This window comes from Schistocerca piceifrons, chromosome 3 (assembly GCF_021461385.2).
Source record: "Schistocerca piceifrons isolate TAMUIC-IGC-003096 chromosome 3, iqSchPice1.1, whole genome shotgun sequence".
In the NCBI taxonomy this organism is placed as follows: domain Eukaryota; kingdom Metazoa; phylum Arthropoda; class Insecta; order Orthoptera; family Acrididae; genus Schistocerca; species Schistocerca piceifrons.
In genome coordinates this window covers 456,468,600-456,491,781 of record NC_060140.1, presented here as the reverse complement: position 1 = coordinate 456,491,781, position 23,182 = coordinate 456,468,600, and the positions used below count along the sequence as shown (strand labels likewise).

General features: G+C 39.7%; 1 protein-coding gene across 1 annotated transcript in view; it reads left to right on the top strand.

Moving 5' to 3' along the window:
• LOC124788739 (protein glass-like) overlaps positions 1-23,182 on the top strand; it is a 70,241-nt gene that overhangs the window by 3,689 nt on the left and 43,370 nt on the right. Inside the window, exon 2 of the mRNA XM_047256022.1 lies at positions 12,906-13,013. Within this exon, the coding sequence (XP_047111978.1) occupies positions 12,906-13,013 (108 nt within the window). The remainder of the gene's footprint in view (positions 1-12,905; positions 13,014-23,182) is intronic.

Genomic DNA, 23,182 nt, shown 5'->3' with positions numbered 1-23,182 from the left:
TGAGATCAAAAGTAAAATCTAACTCCAATAATCGTGGTAAAAGAAAATTATTATTCTATCTTAAAAATCGCAATCTTTTGCAGCCGTCTTGTTCTGTCGAGAAAAGTATCCCCATAATTATGTAGACTGCCGTCTCCCACAAGAAATCAGTACTACCACCCCCGAATTCTTTCTGTAAACCATTATGTAACATGCCCTGCTCCTCTTCTAGATTTTACTTACTATTTAATATTCTGTTAACTGATTTTCGACGCAAAGAAGTCTTCACCTCACGAATATTGTTTTCGCTTTTCTAACAGTGATACAACGCTGCTTCCTTTTTATTCATTTTTGTAACTTTCATGTTGTAGTTTCGTGTGTTAATGCTTACCTAATATCAGTCATAATAGTACGCTTATTATAACGTCTACCTTTTGATTTTCGGTGAAAAATAGTACTGGACGTACATTGATCAACAATACAGTTAGAAAATTATTCTTCCAACGAGAAAAAGATGTCATCTGCGAATTCTATCTTCAGTAACTCCTTTTACGTTTTTTCTGAAGCTATCAAATTTGTATCCTAACTAATGAATTTGATTCTTAAAATGACGAAACACCAACAGCATATTGTGATGCTGATATCATTTTAATCTAAATAACGGCATGTCTATTATGTTTTTCTCTTCTTTTAACTGGTAAATTCTTCTATTAATTGGTAGATAATTCATTGTTTTCCAACATTTGTGAAAAGGATGCGTCGTAATCTGTTACCTTTCTTGTTGCAGAATTGCGACAACTACCTTTAAAAATTATTCAAATAGATATTTATTGATCTATCTAGAAAAGCAACAAAAGGCATCAGGATCAGACGAGATAGCTGTAAGATTTTACAAATGTTATGTGAAAGAAGGTGCTTCCCTTCTGTTAGAAGTCAGATCGCTAGAGGAACGAGGGTTTCTGGCAACTGGAAAAAACGCAGGTCATGTCCAGTTTGAAGAAGGCCGTAGGACAGATACGCATAATTATATGCCTATATCTTTTAATTATGGAACATGTTTTACACTCAACAATTAATTTTTTTTGGAACGCAAATCTCCTCCATGTATACTAACGTGTATTAAGCGAACCGCGAGAGAAACTTAGTTCGCTCTGTTCCTCCATGAAATTCGTTGCGCCGTAGTTTCTTGACTTCAGGAACGCATTTGACTCTGTCCCATACTGACGTTTAGTGAAAGAAATACGAGCTTACCGAGTACTGGACCAGATTTACGACTAAATTCAAGACTTCCTCTCAGAAGGAACTGAACCCATCGCTCTTAACAGAACAAAATCGAGTGATTTAAAGGTAATTTCGGAAATACCCAAAGAAACTGTGATATGACCGTTACTGTTTACAATGTCTGTTTGTAAATGATCTAGTAGAAAGTATGGAAGTTCTAAGACTGTTCACAGGTGATGTGGTTGTCTGTGAGAAAGTAGAAACGCCAGAAGACAGTAACGATTTGCAGAATGACCTACCGAGGAATGATGAATGATGCAGGTACTGGCAGTTGACCCAGAACGAAAAACAAATGTAATATATTGCGCAGCTATAAGAAAACAGACTACTGTGTAACTACGCTATTAATGACACATTAACGGAAACAGTATCTACCGTAAAATATGTACGATTAACTATTAAGAGCGAACTTAAGTGGAATGACCACATAAAACAAATAGCAGGAAAAGCGGATGCCAGACTGAGATTCATAGGAAGATTCTTAAAGAAATATAAAGCATCCATGAAGGAAGTGGTTTACAAGGCTCTTGTTCGAACGATGCTTGAGTATTGTTCGTCTTTCTGCGACCGTTACCAGATAGCAGAAGATCCAAAGAAGAGTGGCCCGTTTCGCCACGAGATCGTTTAGTCGGAACGAGAATGTTACACAAATGCTGAACTAACTCCGTGGTATACGTTACAAGAGAAGCGTTTTTCTCCACGGTGAGGTCTACCACTAAAATTTCTAGAGAGAACTTTCCGGGAGGAGTCGCACAACAAATTACTTCTTCCCACATATATTTCGCGAAATGACCGTGACGAAAAAATTCGAGAAATTAGAGCTAATTCAGAGGCTTACCGGCAATCGTTCTTCCCACGCGCCATTCCCGAGTGGAACAAGGAAGGGAGGATCAGTAAGTGGTTCCGGAACTGCGCTCCGCCTTGAGCAGTAGGATGAAGATTTAGATAGACGTAGACCCTGTAGACTTACTGCTATTTTTCGTTACGGGATTGTGAAGATAACGCGATTGCAGAATTCCTATTACACCACTCACACGCAAACGTTGACATACTAACTGATCACTCGGAAACAAACTGTAATTATTTGCTAGTTTCACTATCAGTTAATGTTCAGTTAATGCTCTGCTATTAACTCGTATCATATTTTCTAATATTAGGAATTCTTCTACCACTGTTCTTCTACACCACAAAAATTTATTTTTTCGTGTCGTTCTTTTCATTCTCTATTCCTTTATTGTATAGTTTCTTGATTTATCTCATATTTTACACTTTAGTATGTCGTTTTTTGATCTGTTTGTTGTACCAATTTCCTCCACAGCACAGCTTACAGTTTTTTCATGAGCTCTTATTCTCTTTATACGTTATGGAATATCTCAATGGATAAAAGGTGGAACAACACTTGCAGCAAAGCTACAACGAGATTGATTCGATCTAGATGTTTGTAGACAACTTCTAGAATAATATCCATTGCCCAGGGTCCAGAAAATCCGTCAGTAATCGTTGAACATAAATCCAAAACATAGCCCAATAGAAATTTAGTGAACAGCCAGGTCACGAAATTACGGTATAAGTGAGGCAGAGACTTTAACACAGCATGCTCCGAAATGTCTTGCAGACGTGTTGCGGCCGTGTTTTATTTCCTGTTTGAAGTCAGAGATATTGCGTCTCATCTCCTTTAGGTACACATAGTGCTGTAATTGTCCGTGTCGTATCACGATCGTTGTGCTGGTAATGGGGAGGTGTGGATGGGCAAGCCAGTGCAGTCTTCACTGTCTATCTTGACGTTTGGTGTCACTGTGTTCTCTGCTTTGGGTGGAGGCATGGTGCTGATGCTAAAGTCGGCTGTAGCGGGTGTTCCAGATTCCCAATCTGCTTGGAAAGTCAGTGGTGCACCAGGTGGAAAAGGGTCATATTCCATTGGGGTTGGCTCTGATAGTGCTGAACATGGGTAAGTGGGTTTGCCAGGCGTCTGAAGTTGTATCAAGTCTGGGGGAGGCGGTAGTAGTCTCGAAATGCAAACTAATAAAATTAGGCAAAATTAGTCAGCTTGTTATACCAGCATGTCACCACTGGCGTTCACTGTTGAGATTTATCATTCACAGATGGCTTCATACTAGGACCATTATACTCATCAGAGCTCAAACCTGTGTGTTCAGTGGGTACTGGGAACGACGGATAGGCTAGCGTGGTCATAGGATTCAGATCACAGGGGGGGGGGGGGGGGGGGCTGTACCGTGGGTGGCCATGGAGAAGCTCAACAGAGTGCGCCCGTGTAATAGACATACTCCTGTAGTAGCCCAGGTAGTGGGACAGGACATCGATGTTGGGTTTGGCTGTTAGCATCTTCAAATCTACAGCTCAAAGGTGCGCACGAACCGTGCCGTTGTCAGGTGCGTTATGCCACTCAGAAAGCAGATACCCTGAAACGTCAAATGAAGGTCACTGACAGAGACGCTTATTTCTATGGCCCATTGCTTGTAATTTTTTTCCCGCAAGGTGCTTATTGTCTATCTTCCTGTGACAATTGACTGCAAAGTACATAAGGAAACATAGGAATGGAATCTATTACAATGAGCCGCATCGATATGAGGAAGAGGCCGCAGAAGTGCACAAGGACGCGCTCGCATGGACGCTGCGCCGTTGGTCAGGCATGGAAACGTTGCCAGAGTGCTGACTAAATCGACGCGCAGGTGTTCCTGATGTCCTGCGTGATGGTGCGCCAGTAAGCGTGCACCTTGAGAGCGGCTTCAAGAGTGTCGTCCCCTGTCACCAGCGTGCAGGAGGTCCATGACACGCTCACGTCATGTCGGCCGGATGATCACACAGCAGCAGTCAGCTGACGTCAGAATCATTTCTCCCTGTACCAGCTGGATTCGGTATTGTTAGAGGCCTGGAGGCGAGTGGGAAGCGAGACGGTCCGGCCAGCCTTGATGAATGTATTTTCCAACGTGCTTTAGAATAAGGTCCTCAGATATCCCAATTACGGATGCAGTGAGAGGGAACTTCTGTAGGTGGTTTTGGAAAGCGTTGTCTACTTGGGAGCACACTGTTTTTCAAGATTAAATGTGAGATCTGGGCAGGGCATCGGCTTTAGGATGTTGTGCTATCGGCTGATTGTGCGAATTATTGTAACTATCGAGGAAGAAGTGTTTAATACCATTTTATTGAAATAAATGTACGTTATTTGACAAAATCACTCTTGGTGTTGATTAGAACGTCCATGTGCGATGTCAGTAACTTCATGAAAGACTTCTTATGATACATTAGTTGCCAATATGGCAATTGGGTTTCCAGATTTCTGACTGTAGATATACGAAGCGTGCTGAAAAGTAGCACCTCAGAAATTTTTATTTTGTTCTCATAATCGGTTGAGGTATTACATGTTATGCGTAGTAATTGCTTGACTTACTCGCTTTGCTGACACAAGTTGCAATCCTCTGCGGCTAGGGAGCTCGGAATTTCAGCGTGTAACATGGTGGTGTGTAAAGTAACAATGGCGGTGCCTGAGAAATCCTCACAAAACTAGAAGAACGAGTTCGAAGAGTTCATCCACACAGATGGAGCACTGTTTCTTTAAGCATGACAATGCCACACCACACACAAGCGGTGCGATATTTGCAAAACTCCGACGCATTTAATTCACTGTCGTCGATCATACTCCTTACAGTCCCGACGTGGCCCTATCTGATTTTCATCTGTTTCCGAAACTTAACTTCAGTGTGATAGTAATGAAGCAGTAGAAGCGGAGGTGTGGTTGTGGTTCCGTCAACGAAGTGAAACATTGTACAGTGACGCTAACTGGTCTCTCATTGCGAGAAACATGTCGCCATTGTGACTATGTTTAGAAACAGATATGTAGAGATGAAGAACAAGTATGTAGAATGTTAAAAACGCTTATTTTATTTAAAAAGCTTTCACGTAAGAAATTCGGAGGCATTACTTTTCAGCAAGCCCTTGCATATATAACGTGCATTAAAAAATTAAACCAGCCGGAGTCCAAAAATAAACCGCCGAAAAGTGGTGAGGTCGTTTATAAGAGCTCTGAGGTCCAAAACTCGCCGCTAGAAGGACACGGGCGCACACCTACGCGCTAGCTCGCCCACGCGTCGACCGTCCTTTGCTCTCAGCCGTACTGAGAACAGAGTGGAGGCTTCAAAAGAAGTGCAAAAACATGTGGTGCGTTTCCTGAAGTGGGGGAGAGGAAATTCATCAAAGAATGGTGCAAGTATCCTTTCCAGTACCACCACTCAATTCGAACTAGGTGGCGATGGCCGGTCTTGAATAATAAGTGTATCCACCTGCAGGACAATGGCGTTCCAGGTCGTGCATCATCTGCCAACGACATTGGTCCTTCCCTGAATCGCTTGTGCCATGTCTTAACATCTGCAAAGGACATGTAGTGATCTCTGCGCACTTTGCACTCCTTGCGGTCTTTGCAATCATACCGTTGTTAGGAAACGCACTGCACCCCATTGCGTATCACCTGAAGCCTCCATTTCACCGTTTTCAGCGCGATGAGTGCAGAATACCGTCGATGAGTGAGCATGCTCGCTCTGTCATCACTAGGTGTGTGCCCGCGTCCCTCTAGCGACGAGTCTAGGAACTCATTGCTGTCAAAGTAACGAGGCCCACGGGAAAGATATGCCGTGGCACGTACGTCACAGCACGTGATACTGCAGGTCTTACGAGAACCAGCAGCCCTTTCCGCCGGGGGGCCAGTAACTGGTTCAAATGGCTCTGAGCACTATGCGACTTAACTTCTGAGGTCATCAGTCGCCTAGAACTTAGAACTAATTAAGCCTAACTAACCTAAGGGCATCATACACATCCATGCCCGAGGCAGGATTCGAACCTGCGACCGTAGCGGTCGCTCGGCTGCAGACTATAGCGCCCAGAACCGCACGGCCACTCCGGCCGGCGGCCAGTAACTACTTCAGACGGGTTTCATACGTCTGGACTGCGTGTTTAAAAGCATGCAAGTTCTCGAAAGCACACGACGAAATTAAGACCTTTAGTGGTTACATTTCCAATTAAAAATTGATTTCCTATGGGTCCTACACCGAGCCGAGCGTTCGCGAAGTGTGTAGCCAATTAGTGTGACGCCACAAGTTCGTTGCAGGGCCCTTACACATCAATTACCCCACTTTCGTAGGTAACGAGATAACGACCCTTTCAGCGGTTTTCGTTTTACAGAGTCCACCTTATGCACAGGATGACTCAGATTTCCGCCGACAGTCTTTAAGTTGTTGTTCATTGATACCTTCTACGTATTTTGGAGTAAATGAAATTTCAATCACGTTTTGTCCTCCGATTGCGTAAACATTTTGTTGGTACCCACCTACGTAGGGAGAAATGATCATCACAATAAAATAAGAGAAATCAGAGCTTGCACAGAAAAATTTAAGTTCTGGTTTTTCCTGCGCACCGTTCGAGAGTGGAACTGTAGAGAGACAGCTTGAAGATGGTTCATTGAACTCTCTGTCAGGCACTTTATTGTGAATAGCAGAGTAATCACGTAGATGTAGATGCAGATGAAGGAAACCACCGTCTTCACAAGCTCATTAAAGAATTATTGCATTTCGTTGTTTTATTACATAATAAGCTTTGTTGTACCTTTAATGCACTGAAAATAGCGCATAGTAGTGCAAATGTTCGCTGTCTGTCTGGATAACACATTCGCTGACAAAACCTGTTGCTGACAGTAGTAATGCCTTCCTAACTTTGTTGACCTCACGACAGCATTCAGTACTGCTCGATTCTGTCTTGGGTTTTGTTTCCCGGATGTGTTAGTTGTGCGTTAACAGCGAGACACAGGAGTGCTGTAGGTAAGTTTACTGATGAAAGGCTCGCCGATGTACACATCGTGTATGGGTTCACTGAATGCAGTGGAAGAGCCGCACAACGGCGCTATGCTGAACTGTGCGCGCATAGACGTCAACAATGTCAGAGTGTACGTGTGGCGTCTGAGGACTGTTGCATTACTCTGTGTTGTAAATTTTGGTTACTGCACTTTACAGGCTCTTCACTGTTGTGAACACGTTTTCACAGAAACAAGGGTGACTGAAGTAATAAGCCGAATAAATCACAATTACGTTCAAGACAAACGTAAATTTTCTCTAAGAATCAATGCTGCAGTGGTTCTCTAACCAAGCAGTTTTTCGGATGTTCGCTAGACCAACAAGAAGCATTTTGATTAGGGTCTTCTATATCTTCAAAAAGTACAGTATAAATACGAAAGAATTTCTTTAATTCTGAGTAACTGCTTTTGATCCCTTATGTGATCGTCAACCTTTACCTGACTCATCTTTACTTAATTCTCAAGCCTTTTCTTTCTAAGCTTCATAACATTTTTGGCTATGTATTCCTTTTTTAGGCAGACATAGATGTACAAACAGAAAAATGAATAAGTTCATTAAAATATTGTAGAGTTCCTGTGACACATTGTCTCTAATGGACAGGAATCTGTAGAAGAATGTTCTAGACTTTCTATCACATCTTCAAAGTCTCAAACATGTTCAGTTCAAGATGGATGTTTCTGCTACAGTAGATTTCACATAACATCTCTATTTCTCTCATGTACTTCTCTGCTGGATTACCATATAGGGTTGTAGACTGAGATCAGGATATCCTGTCAGTGAAGAATTTACAAGTGTTGGAGATAAATGGTGAGCCATTGTCAGATAGGAAAACCTTTTGTTTTCCTATCTGTGTAATGTACTTCACTTTTTGACACAATGGCTTAGCTGGTCGCTTTCCTTATGGGATAAGTTTTAATAAATTTTGACAACACATCTGCTATAAATAGGATGAAACTGAATTCACCTTTTGAACTCTGGAGTGGGTCATATAGATGGAAGACGACGAGGCTCGTGTGTTTGACAGGAATTATGTTTTACATTAGCCACTGACAAGTTTGTTTCCTCACTTTGACTCTCTGACATTTATAACATTATCAACGTACTTTGTTATCTATTTCATAATGCTCTAAAAGTACACATTCTCCTACACATTCTCCAGCAGCTTTCATAAACACTTTCGTATGACACAATGACCATAACTATCATGGGTGTAGGTTAAAAGTTGTTTTTGGTAAAGTACCCTGGCAAACATAGCTTCCGAGAGTCAGTCTAGGTTAGTTCTTCTAAAGAAGATATTTTGTGAATTTTATAAAACGAACTACTTTGTCTTCACCTGCTGTTAGAGTCATGATTTAGGTTTCTGTGGGTGCAAGTACAGAATGCTTTACTGGATTTTTTTGTCTCTTACACGTGCTTACACGTGTCTTATACATACACTTAAATTCCTTTTCATTTTCAGTCTCAAGTAAACTCTGATCTGTTCCTGTGATTCTGAGAGGGCATTGGCTACCTTGTTTTCAGAACCTTTGACATATTTTATATCATAATCGAACTGTTGTAGGAACATGGCTCACCTTGTTAAGTAATTATGAGGTCTGCATTCTTGTATATAACTTGTTGCCTTGTGGTAAGAATAGACTGTCACCTTATGCCATGTCAAATAGCTTTTAAACTTACCAAAGATCCAGTGTACAGCATGTAATTCCTTTTCCATCAATGTATACATTCTCTCATGTTTCAGCAACATTATACTGGAAAAGACGATAGAATAATGTTGTGGTCCTCCATTCTCTACACTTAATTGGAATAGACTGGCCCCCAGTCTGTTATCGGAAAAGTAGCATTGTAAACAGAAAGGTAAACAAAGCTATGTCTTGACAGAAAATCACAATTATTTAAAGTTTGTTTTATTTTGTCAGAAGATTCTTCACAATTCCAGTTCCACTTACAGATGACGTTCTTTCTTGAAACATTACTTAAACATGGAACATTCATATATTGTCCGTTTACGTTTGTTAGGTAGAAACCACTTAATCCGAAAAAGGACTTTAGTTGTTTTCAGTTTCTAGGAGCAGAAAATTCGGAAATAACGTTACCTTCTTTTGAGCCAGGTAGAATATCTTCCAGAGGTATATACTGTTCCAGAAATTTCATGTTACGCTTTTCTAGCGTCGAAGTTCCTCCTTGTTTAAGCCTATGAAAGATCTCTTTTATGAACCAGTAATCGTCTTCCCAGTTCTGACTGCATGCAAGGATATCATCTAGGTAAATGGTTAATTTAGACAACTCTTGTCCTGACACATAATCCAAGACTCTAGTAAACTAGTCTAGTGAAAGAGTCAGCCCATGTCGAACAGATTTATACTGGTAACATTTTACATTGGGCGTGAAAACTGTGTACCTTCTTAACTTAGTGGCTAAAGCTATTTGGTAAAACCCTACAGTCATTAATTTTATACACCAAAATTTATGAAGTAATTCATTGATGTTCGATTTTCTAATTGGATACTCTTATTTCGATGTCTGGAGTCTAACATCAGTGTGACTCCATCATCGCACTTAGTAGATGCAACTACTGGATTGTTGTATTCACTGTTACTTGCTTCTATAATGCCAAAGCTCTTAAGTTTATTCAATTCTATGGCAACAGCAGGTCTTTTTGCAATAGGTATTCTGTATGGTCTAAGGAATAATCGTTTATGAGGCCTTAATTTTAGCACACACTCAGAATTTTTCATGATATAATGACCATTGCTAAATATATGCCAATACTTCCATTTTAATGATTTAAAAGTGTTTCTTTGTACTTCATCTAGTCCATTAGCTAGAGACACCTTCTTCTCAATTAATTTCTTGAAATGTTCACCTTCTCTTCTTCTCTACTTATAGTTCTTGCTTATGTGATCTCTTTGATTTGCACAGCACAAGTTATTAATTATTTCTTCTAAGCATACACTATTCCCTTCTAGGAATTTTTCTTGAGTTACATTAAAACCTTGGCTAATGATGTAAAAAGATTTCTCTCTCCGATTCAACAGTGCATTTACTTTACATAACGAATCACTACAAGAATGTTCGATGATATTAAGAATCATAAGAAAACAATGGTTAAATAGTGCCTCACTGACTTCAGATGTTGTCATTGCTTGCTGTAAGAATTGAAGAAAGTTTTTGAATAAGCACACTCTTGTAATAATTGTACTTGTTTTTGAATGTTAGAAACATTCTCTCTTAATATGGATTCCTTAAAGTTTCAGTGTTGATGTTTCTCAGTTACATCTTTGTTTACCTCTTCTGTTTTACTGTTAGCCGGCCGAAGTGGCCGTGCGGTTAAAGGCGCTGCAGTCTGGAACCGCAAGACCGCTACGGTCGCAGGTTCGAATCCTGCCTCGGGCATGGATGTTTGTGATGTCCTTAGGTTAGTTAGGTTTAACTAGTTCTAAGTTCTAGGGGACTAATGACCTCAGTAGTTGAGTCCCACAGTGCTCAGAGCCATTTGAAGCATTTTTTTGTTTTACTGTTCAAATTTGATTACTAACAGTTTCAGTTTCACCGCTACATTTAATTTCTACAATGAGTACTCCCTTTTATAGTTTTCTACTTCAGTCACTTTAATTTCAACGAATATCGATTCTGTTGCAGATACCCTCTCCTTTAAATTTTTCTACTGCTTTATTGAGATTTTCTACCTGGGTATTAATCGCAGCTGCTTCGTCAATTAACTCTTTCTGGACTTCAGAAATTTGTGTGTTTGAGAACTCTTTTGGTCTATTATTGAAAGTTCGCTATTAATTTTGCTAAGTTATTTGGAAATGAGCCACTCGAGCCTGAAACCATATAATTTATTTACACGTTTGCTCCAATACGTCTTGAAAACTTAGTTCCCTATTACTCAGTTTGACCTTTCTTGCTTTTTCTGATCCATCCTGGCGTATCTTAGTTGCTCTACACATGAGTGATCAGGTGCAACAGTTTCTGATGTTGCTTGATATGCTTCTACCTCAACTTCATTCACAGATTCCTGTTTGTTGTCTACTAAAGACACTCATAGATAACCCATCTCAAAATGTTTGACTGATACTACTTTCGTAATTTCGGCTAAATGTTTACGGTAGCGAACACTGTTCACTAATGTAACAAAATGCAACACTGAAACGAAAACTATTGTTAGAAGAGTACTTAATTTGTATCACCTGAAACAGATGACTAGAGTCCAATCTTACTGGAATTACAAACTCTATTACTGCAAGGTAATTGAATGGGGCCAAACTTAAATATTAATGCTTATTTTTAGTTGCGTTGTTTTCTTCAGAGGTGAAAAGTTGTGCAGTTTGTTCCTAGGTGAAAAGCTGCGTTGTTTGTTCCTAGGTCCTCGAATTTGCGTAGAAAAGTTTAATTCCCTTAGTTGCGTCGCAAACAAGATCGTAGGCTCGGTAAATTTTGAAATATCTCTATTTATTAATTGGTAGAAAAATCTTTACGCTGAGTAGTACGCTGCATAGTCTTCGACAGAGTTGCACAGTAAGTAAAACACAGAGAACTTCACAACTATCCAATTATGTCGTTACTTTAGGACATCGATATCACACTTAATATTCGCATCAGAAATGACTAAAGTCTTTTACAAACTACCAGTACTAAAATATCAACTACAATGTGATTTCGTTGCACCAGAGTCTATTAGGAAACAATGTTAGTGTTAAAAATAGGACAGATATGTATGATTATTTTAAATAAAATATATATTGGTGAATTGGCGATTAACTGTAGAAATATGTTTTTGCTATTTTTGTTGTTAAAAAAGAGGTAATTTGTCTAGATCGTGAATTTTTCATCTCCTCCTCAAAAGATGAATTTTAGAGTCAATTTTCTTAGTTAATTATTTCAACCATTTGAAGATATAATTTTGTTTTTGGTGTTAAAATCAGAAAACGTTTGGGGTTTAAAACTGAGAATTAGGACGCAGTTTAATTACTTCTTATTTCAGTAAATCCCCAATCTAGGAAGTTTGACGAAATGCAGAACGTTTTCCGGATTCTCCACCACATAATCTTTCTAGCGAGATATAAGTCATTGAAAAGATAATTTCTTATTGAAATACGAAATTTAGTAAATTATGTGTTCCATGAATATGTGTATCTTACATTATGAGGCAGTTTTGAAGGTTATTTACGCGTTGTAGTCAATAAGCGGCTCTACTGAGTATCTTTGGGCTTTATTGCCTTGTTATTCGTTAGTATTGCTTTAATGCGCCTTTTCAACTGTGGCGGTAATTTTGCTTGTAACCCATTATTGCTGATCGGAAGAAAATAATTCAACTGATTTGCTGTTGAGTACACGTATCACAAGCGAAAGTCAGAAGGTTGTAAGTCTAATCATAAGGCTTAAATTATAGCATAAATACGTCTACTGAAATGGTTAATATCCCGCTCCTTGCGGTTTGATGCTTAGTAACCTATCTGGTGTAAAGTGAATTGACCGATCCATGCGTAAGGTGGTATACCCGTCAGCCTAGGATCATTACCAAGTGCAGTTGGGAGATAGAGAAGATACAAGACGAGCAGTACATTTCGTCGTAGGTTGAAGCCGTTGTCAAGGACTGAGACGGAGATACACGGTACTAGGATGAGGTTACTTGAGCGTGACTAATTTCTTGTCCAATGAGATTAGTCTTTCAAGGTGTACCCTCCACCACACACTGTAAGGCTGCTTTCGGGTTATATAGATGCTAATGTAGATGTAGGAGGAATACTCACGACCCCTACTGAGAGCACTGTGGTTCCGCAGGACGGAGAAGCAGCCGCACGACATGGCGGACGTGCTGCTGTCGCTGAAGCACGCCGTGGTGCACCCGGGCCAGGTGGGCGGCGGCCCGCTGTCGCCGGGGCTGCCCGCGCCGCCCACCTCCACCGCCTCCGCCGCCGCCGCCGCCTACCAGGGCGCCAGTCTCTCCTACACCGTACACCCACACCAGGTAAGTCGCCTGTGTGATCTATGGCTCAAGTACACTGGCTAGTCTCACTACTATTAGAACCTCTTTGATCTGTGGTACCCCCAACTATTCTGGGGGCGATTCCCCTGAATGTGGTCAAATTTCAACCAATGTCCCCAAACGAATTAAGAAAGAAACACGCCTACATTTAATGTGACGAAAACACAGTTTTCTTGAAATATTGTTACAGGTCCTAATTAATTCTGCCTGTTGTTGCTGTAGTCTTCAGTCCAAAGACTTGTATGAGGCACTCTATCTGTGCTAGCTTCTTCATCTCTGCGTAACGTGCGTGACCTACATCCAGACGAAACCTTCACTCTTGTCAAGTTTTGGTTTCTGTCTGAAATTTTTACATTCAGACGTCCCTCCACTATCAAATAAAACAATTTCCTTATGCCTCGAGATGTGTCCTATCAACCGATCCACTTTTTAATGAAGTTGTGCCGTAAATATCTTTTCGATTCTGTATGTCATTACTTATCCTACCTAGTCATCTAATCTTCATAATTCTTCTGCAATACAACAGTCTAAAAACTATTCCATTCGGTTCAAAATGGCTCTGAGCACTACGGGACTTAACTTCTGAGGTCATCAGTCCCCTAGAACTTAGAACTACTTAAACTTAACTAACCTAAGAACATCACACACATCCATGCACGAGGCAGGATTTGAACCTGCGACCGCAGCGGTCGCGCGGTTCCAGACTGTAGCCCCTAGAACCGCTCGGCCACTCCGGCTGGCTATTCCATTCGGGAATGCTTATCGTCCACGTTTCAAGTCTGTACAATGCTTTATGCCAAACATATAGTTTCAGAAAGGATTTAGTAGTTCTTAATTTCATATTCGATGGAAACAGTTTTCGCTATTGTCAATCTGTATTTTATGTCCTGCCAACATCAGCCATCAGATAATTTACTGCCCAAATAACAAAAATCATACATCGCTTTTAGTGTCTCTTGTCCTAATCTAATTCCCTCAGCATCACCTCATTTATTTCGCTTGCTTTCCATTACCCTTGTTTTACTTGATATTTCAAGACACAATAAATTCCATTCAGTTGGTCTCCCTGGCCCTTTGGCGACCCTGGCCAAATTACAGCGTCATCGGTAAATTTCCAAGTTTTAATTTCTTCACTCTAAAACTCAATTTCCTTTCACATTTTCTAATTGGTTTCCTTTATTGCTTGCTCTGTGTACAGTTTGAATAACATGAGGGATAGGCTACAATCTTATTTTACTCCTTTCTCAACTGCTGTTTGCCGTTAGGACCCTACGAATTCTATAACTGCGGTCTGGTTTCTGTGCAAGTTGTAAACGTCTTTCGATATTGTCTTTCGTGATCCACAACAAGCGACCGATACATATCGTTAAGTCATACTCCAAGTTCATTCATTTCCTCGCTCATATTTTCATTACTGCATTACACCAAAAATCTTTCATACCTGAAAGTTGTGACGAAATGAATTGAAGATGTTAGGATTTCTCCAATAAAAATTAAATCCTTGTCAGTGACTGCTCTTGCTAGTTCTGTCTTATCAGAATCTGTTTTTAATATGTTGCCACGGCGTCAAGGCTTTCAATTTCACTATCTGAAAATAGCCTTTGGTCACTGAAAATGGTGTCGTGGATCACTAATTTATAGTAATTTTCTAAAACAAGAAAATAGTTGTAAGTAGAAATAATAATTGATTTTGAGTGAAAGCACTTGTCCTGAGTGTAGCCTCGTACGGAAGTGAAACGTGACTAAAGGAGAACAAAAGCTTTTAAAATTTGATGCTTTAGAGGAATGTAAAAGTGTACCTGGGTCGATGGGTAGTGAAAAAGTACTGAATAGGAAAAACAAATCTGGACTAAAAGGTGGAATTCGTTCATACGAGAACGCATCTTGAGGCACTAGGGATTCGTGAATTTGAGAATGGAGGATAAATCTGGGGGTAATTAGAGACCATGGCTTTGGCCACAATAAAAAGGTTCAAATGGATCTAGGGTGCACTATTTGTGCAAACATGAAGTGAATTTGCACTTGACTGACTAGCGTGGTTAGCTGCATCAGTTCTGCCATTGGACTGAAGACCACAATAACAAGAGCAGTTACAACATCGTATATTCAGTATTATGATTGGATGGACAGAACAAAATTAATAATAAAAATGTACTGGGACACTTTTAGTAAAGTGCATAGGATTTTGGAAACCGAACTTCCAGTGTACCCGAAAAGGTTTATAAACAGTATGTATCAGTAGTTTTGACTGGTGACAGTGAGACATGAACGTTTAAGGCGAAAACCACACGAAAATATTGGTTCTTAGTAAAAAATGGTGAGATTCATTTTCGAAGTTACTATTAAAAACAAATGTCTTGGGAACTGACTGCAGTCGAAGACATACTTATGATCTCACAGGTAATGAAATGGACGAATCTGATACATGTAGCCAGACCAATAGAGCGAACATGGACCAAGGAATGTCGTTGATGAATTGCAAGACATAAGAAACGAGCGAGATGACGTCCTGAAGGACAGTGACGTTGCGATAGAAAACAGGGAGAGGCGACATAGACGCTTTTAAGTGGTAAAGTCTAAAGGAGGCATTTATTCTACAGTAGACAAGAATTTGTTATTTATGATCTAGCAAAGTATTAGGTTATTAGGAAACTTTTAAATAATTTATTTTTAACCCCTCAGAAAATATATTTTAACACTCAGGGGAGTAATTACAGTCACTTTCGGAACCACAACGCAAATCGTAAAGATGTTGACAACAGAAGGTAGCTTACGGTATACTTCAATTGAAGACATTGGCCAAAGACGTATCTAAGGGAAGCTACACGAAGGTCATCCCGCATTCCACTTTTGTCTGCCATGGCTAAGGGTCATGATCTAGTCAAATTTCAAAACGGTATTATTACCAGGTTTTCGCCAAGGGCAACGTGGGACACAGCGCCGATGTCTGGTTTGGGCCAGCTATGGTGCTTGGAATGTAGTGGATTGCCAACTGCAAAATGAACAGTAACTTCTTTTATTCTCACAACCACCCCACACGAAATGCGAGCAACCTTCTATGTTTTCAAGCTCCCAATGACTTATACGGTATGTGATGTGCATTGATGAAACTAATTCATTGTTTGTTGCTGAATGCAGACTGTGTCGTTTTGTAAATTGTGTTGTAGAATCAGAAATTATTCAAGAGCTTAACCAAAATTATCCCTTGGCACCTTAAGGATGGAGACTCCTTGCGTTTCTTCCATGCAATCGACATTTTGATTCCCTTACCGGCCGGAGATAAAAATAAGTCCACGAAGAATATGCATTGATTTTCCATTCTACAATTCGACATATTCTTACCTGAAGAGGCTCTGCAACTATCAACAACAGCTAGACGTTCCAACAAGTGAGTGTGCAGTCGTGACAACTGTCGCAGTCTTTGATAAACACTTCTGTGCAACTTTCTTTTTGGGTCATCAGTTTCCTGACTGGACTGATGCTGCCCATCGCGAATTCCTCTCATGTGCCAACCTCTTCACTTGAGAGTAGCACTTCCAACCTTTGCAATATTTTCTGTATGTATTCCAGTCTCTGTCTTTCTCTACAGATTTTATCCTCTACAGCTCCCTCTAGTGCTATGGAAGTTATTCTCTGAAGTCGTAACTTATGTCTATCATCCTGTGCCTCCTTTATTTCAGTGTTTTTCATGTATTCGCTTCCCTCACCGATTGTGCAGAGAACCTCCTCATTCGTTACCTTGACAGTCCACCTAATTTTCAACGTTCTTCTGTAGCGTCACATCTCAAATGCTTCGATTCTCTTCTGTTCCGGTTTTTTCACAGTCCGTGTTTCACAACCATACGATGCTGTGCTCGAAACGTGCGTTCTCAGAAACTTTTTCCTCAGATTATGGCCTATGTTTGATATTAGTAGACATCTCTTGGCCGGGAATACCCTCTTCGTCCTTGCTAGTCTGCTTTTCATTTCCTCCTTGTTCGGTCAGTCGTGGGTTATTTTGCTGCATAGGTAACTTCGTCTACTTCGTGACCACCAGGCTTGATGTTTCTCATTGTTCTCATTTCTGCTACTTCTCAGTACTTTCGCCTTTCTTCGATTTACACTCAATCCGTATTTTGTATTTGTTAGACTGTTCATTCCTTCAGAGGAACCTGCAATTTTTCTTCACTTTTATTGGGGATAGCGATGTCATCAGCAAATGTGATCACTGATATCCGATCACCTTGAATTTCAATTCTACTCTTGAACCTTTCTTTTATTTCCGTCATTGTTTCTTCGAGCAGTAAGAGCGGTAGACTACACGCCTGTCCTACGCCCTTTTTAATCCGAGCACTTTATTCTTGGTCTTCCAGTCGTATTGTTCCCTCTTGGCTCTTATACATATTGTATATTCCCCTTCTTCCCATATAACTTACCTCTATTTTTCTCATAATTTAGAACATCTTACACCATTTTAGGCTGTCGAACGCTTTTTCCAGGTCGACAAATCCTATGAACGTGTCTTGAGTTTTCTTTAGTCTTGCTTCCATTATCAACCACAATGTCAGTAATGCCTCTCTGGTGCCTTTAACTACCCTACAAACAAACTGATTGTCATATGACACATCGATTCTTCTGTATATCTGTATATTATTCTTTTCATAAACTTGGATACATGAGCTGTTAGGTTTATAGTGCGATAATTTTCGCACTTTTTGCCTTTTGCAAGCTTCGAAATTGTGTGGATAATGTTTTTCTGAAAGCTTGGTGGTAGATCTCCAGTCTCTTACAGTCTCCACACCAACGTGAACAGTCGTTTTGTTGCCACTGCTCCCAGTGACTTTAGAAATTCTGATCGGGTGTCATCCATCCCTTCTGCCTTATTTGGTCTTAAGTCAGTCACAGCTCTGTAAAATTCTGGTTTTAATACTGGATCACCTATTTCCTCGCTGTCGACTCCTGTTATTCCTTCTGTCTCGTCATAAGTCAAGTTCTTTTGCTCATAGAGGCCTTCAGTTTACTCTTCCCAACTTTCCGCTCTCTCTTCTGCATTTGACACTGGAATTCCCGTTGTGCTCTTTGGGTTACTGTCTTTGCTTTTAATTTCATCGAGGTTTGTTTTGACTTTTCTATGTGCTGAGTCAGTCCTTCCAACAAGTATTCATTTTCGATTTCTTCACATTTTTAATGCAGGCGCTTAGCCTTAGCTTCCCTACAATTCCTATTTATTTCAGTCCTAAGCGGCTCGTAGTTCTGTATTCCTGAATTTCCCTGAACATTTATTCTTTCTGAGTAGTTATTAAACTTAAGCCTACTCTTCATAATTACTAAATTGTGATGTGAGTCTATATTTGCACCTGGATACCCCTAAGAATACATCTGATTCCAAAATCTCTGATCGCGATGTAACCTAACTGAAATTTTACCTTATATTTCGTCCTTTTCCAGATATATCTCTTTCTCTTGCGATTACGTAACGAAGTATTTGTTGTGGAACTGATTTAGTCTCTTTCTTTTCTCGTTCCTACTATCAAGTCTATTTTCTTCCGTAACCATTGCTTTTAATCCTTCCCTTGAAACCACTTTCCAGTTCTCCATAACTATTAGATTTTTATCTCCCGTTACGCACTTAATTTCCCGTTCAATAGACTCATATACATTCTCTATCTCTTCACCGTCTGCTTACGACGGTGGCATGTATACCTGAAATATTGTTGCCGGTGATGGTTTGCTGTCAGTTATGATGGGAACAAACATATCATTGAATTGTTCACAGTAACTCTTTGGCCTTCGTTCTCATTCATAACTACTCCCGTTACACCATTTTTCCCTGCTGTTGATATTAGCCTATATTCATCTGACCAGAAATCTTTGTCTCCACTCAATTTCACTTCAGTGACCCTACCGTATCTAGACTGAGACTTAGCATTTCCCTTTTGAGATTTCTTTCTGACATTCCATGCCCCGACTCGTAGAACGTTATCCTTTCGTTGCTTATTCTGTCCTTCTCTCATGGTCACCTCCCACTCCCGGAGATCCGAACGGAGGACTAGTCAGGAATCTTTTGCGGATGAATAGATCATCATGACACTTTTCAATTACAGGCACGTGTCTTGTGGATACACATTATGTGTCTTTAATTCAGTGGTTGCAATTGCGCTCTACATCCTCATTCCATTGCTCATTGGTGATTCTTCCTTCTTTTAGGGGCAGATTCCCACGTCAAGGGCAATACAGTGCACTGAATCTCTGTCCGCTGCTCCGTCCTCATTGTCAAAGCCATTTTCAGAATGATGGTGACTCTTTACGCTGGAAATCTTCGGCCACCATTGCTGATGATTTTGATTCACGATTTAATCAGCGGGGAGTTGGGAAGCCGGGACCTTGGACGTTCTGATTAGTAGTGAAAGATGCCAACCCTAGTACATGGCTGACCTATTTAAGCTCTTTTAAACAAGAGGTGTAGTGAAATAAGTATGTAAAAACGACAATAGAAGCGGTGATATTCCCGAGCGCGGAATGAAGAATTTGGGCTTTCGAAACATTTCTATTGGAGGCCACTTCTGAGGTAGGACGTACTCATTTACTTCTTAATCCTCCTAAGGGAAGGAATTCCATGGAAGTGTGGTACTACACATGATGTTCTAAATAACGTAACATTAAATAAAAATTAATCACAGACCACCAGCAAGAAGGAAAAATTCAGATCACCTCATGATATCTTACGAAATAATGATAAACGATATGCTCGGCATCGAGCTTTTCAGTAATTAATGACAAATTACATGAATGGTGTCGGCATTAGTCGATAGAAACATGTTGGAAGAAAATATGGCGAATTGACGTAGCGAAAGACTTTATTACGGGTGGATTAGTAAGGTTTGCAAATTAGAGCCGACCCGGAAGATTTTTACGGTTTTGTTGAGAAATAAGTATCCCCTACATGTGGTGTCCGAGGTGTTGTGATTCTAAGCAAAGGTTATCTCGATTTCTGATGATCATTTCCGTGTTTATTTGCTACGACATGCGGAAAATACTTTTCGAATCACTTTTATTTTGAGATCCCTGTATTTTTGAATCTGCAACTTCGGTGAACTCTTGGCATGACTCCGACATTTTTATTTTTGCATATAGAATATAAGATTTAAAAAATTACAAGATAGTATTATGATATTATACTTTTATTCGTCGTCAGATGTGCGTATTATAATAACAAAAATCGTAAAACACACGGTGCAAATAAAATGAAGTTCGCAGTGGTAAATTCTACTGCGCGAATAGAATTTATATTAAATTTGAGAAAATGGACCACAATAGAGAGTTCATGCAGTTTCCTGCAAATTAAAAGCTTACAGTATGTTTGTCTGGTGAAGCGTTCGCAATGCTTTGTATGGTCCTTCTGCCGCGTCCAGTCAGCCTTTTGCCTGCCCAGCGTCTTTCTTGTCGTGGCCAACAGAAAATTGTTTCTTGGTGCTCTTAGATTGTTTTGCTCTGTTCAGCAGAACCCAGGAGAATATGGAACTGCTTTCGTCTTCTGCCAGAAAGATTTTATTGATGTGAATAGCCCAGCTGTAAGAATACATTTGTGAAAAACTATTAAGAGAATTTTGAGAACAGGCAATTGCAGCTGACTGAAGAATGATTCTGCTGGCTCCAGCGCATGTTTCGAGTAAGAACTCGAAGGCAAGATAATAGGAATTAGGGGTGGTATGGAGGCATATAGACAATTGTTTTCTGTCGTGCCATTTGCGAATGGAATAGGAAAGAAAATGACTAGTAGTGGCGCATGGTACTCTCGCCATACACTACACGGTGGTTTGCGGAGTGTGTATGTAAATATAGATGTAGAATATCAGAAGGTCCCATTCAGTTGCTGCCATACGCGAAAGTCTCTTCAGATGGCAGCTGACGGGAAACTGATCTGTGTAATAGCTCGCAACTCAAATACACGAGGAAGCAAAAGGCCCGATGCTACCGTAACAATTCGATACAGAACATCGATAACCTTGTTCACTGTGTGACTCATATACTACTCAGTTTTTAACAATTATGGAAAGCACTGTGGTTAATAGGAGCACTGGTATAATTTTATTTGTGCGTTTTTTATATAAATCTTAATCCCAATATCCTTTTTCTATTGTTAAAAAATATTCACAAATAGCATAAAAAACTTAAGCAAGTATTTTCGTTGAAATGCACGTTATTGTGCATTTGTTTACTTTCCAACACATAGAGGTATATCCATATTTTCTTGCATTAATTGCTCTTGTTAAGTAACATACAAATTTTCTGGAGTTATTAATGACATAGTTTTAGTACGTCGTGTCCCACAGCTTGAAGATACACTTTTCAGATTTTCGCCTCTAGCCGGCCTTACAACAGAAGTTTAATGTATTTTCTAATGGTGGCATTCCTTTTTTATGTTCTGCAGTCGTACTCGGGGATAACAAATATTACTCCGGAAAATTCATGTCTTTCTTTTTTAATGGGAAAACATTTTCCAAAGTACAAAATGGTTATGTACCCAGGGACGAACATTCGATTGAAATTTAAAAGCGTTGCAATCGAGAAAATACTGTCAGTACTAGGTTTTGTAGTCTATGTGTTACACTGCTGCTCTACTACACACCAATTACCAGTAAGTGAAATCAAATTAATCAGACGTATTATGGAAACTCAGAAATTTAATACTTTTTGAAATGGAAACTATAGGAAACTGACATATGATTAATATTTTTTTTAAAAAAGATAAAATTGTTGAGACATTAAAGAGACGCACATTTTGTCCAAGCTTCACAGGTTCCGTGGTAAAAGACCGTTTTCTGTCTGCAGGTATAAGAGTTGCTAGACAGAAAGTACGGCATAACTGTCCACGTGTTACGTAATTAGTTCCAATAACTTACAGTAGTTTAATCAACATAAAATTTTGTACCTGAAGAGTTAAGAATGCATTCCAAGTAGCATTAAGGGGACTGGTTCTTGAAAAATTTGTCAGTTTCATGGATAATGTAGTTCAAAGAATAAGATTCGTAAGCCCATGTAATGCTTACCGTCTTTTAAGAGACCTTCTGTGAACAATTTCATGTATGAACCACAGCTTTTCGTCTCACACATTTTTCTGAATTGTATTTTGTGCTGCATGTGAAATAAAACATGTTAATTATTTATGTACAGCACAGATGCAGAAATCTAGAAAAAAAAACAAAGTAGAAGCTCGACTTTTTCCTGTAAGTTGTTTACACTATTATGTTTAAAACAGGTTTTTAAAAATATGTTGCTGTCGTATATTATGGTTCAAACAAATTTTTAATGATGATTACCAAAATTCCATTAATTAGCTCATAGTTTTTCTGTAAAAAGTCTTTAATCTTCAAATTTAAGTCATAAGAATAGTCTGCTTTCAGTTAAGTGTTTTAAAACAGTATGCAAAATTTCAGGTCTCAGTCTGTAGCAGTTTTTCACCATTGCGTACGAGAACATCGAAAAAGTGAACTTCCGGGAAATTAAGTTAAAGTTTGTTTCTATACCTTTTCAGCACAAAAATAACGCTCCCGAAACATATTAATCTTGTTTCTGGTGTTGTTCTCCATCCCTTTTCCTTTTCAGACTACTTCTTCTTATTCTTACTTCTCCGATGGCTTCCATCTCGTATTTCTCTGCTTTTAAGAGTCTTCAGCGGTCAATGGTAAATGAAGTTCTTTGCATATTTAGTCCACCAAGCGCTCCCATCAATTCCATAACCTTAAACGTTGACACTGACCATCACTGGAATATAGCAGAGCATCCAGCTCATCTATTTCCAAAGTACTTAGTCCTACGGGAACAGTTTTTTGTGTACGTTCCCATACACGGTTGTACAAGTTCTCATTTGGGTAGAGTTGATTTGGGGGAAGAGACCAAACAGCGACGTCATCGGTTTCATTAGAGACTAAAAAGTCGTAAGAAACAAACAAGTGAAAACAAAACCCTTTTTGTAGCAGAGCAGTCAGCGTGACATGGGGCTGTCGTGATGTGTGCAAAAACTTTTAAATTCCTTTAATTTTGGGGCTTTCTTCAGTACAGTCTCCTCGAAATAAACTATTTATTGTTCAGT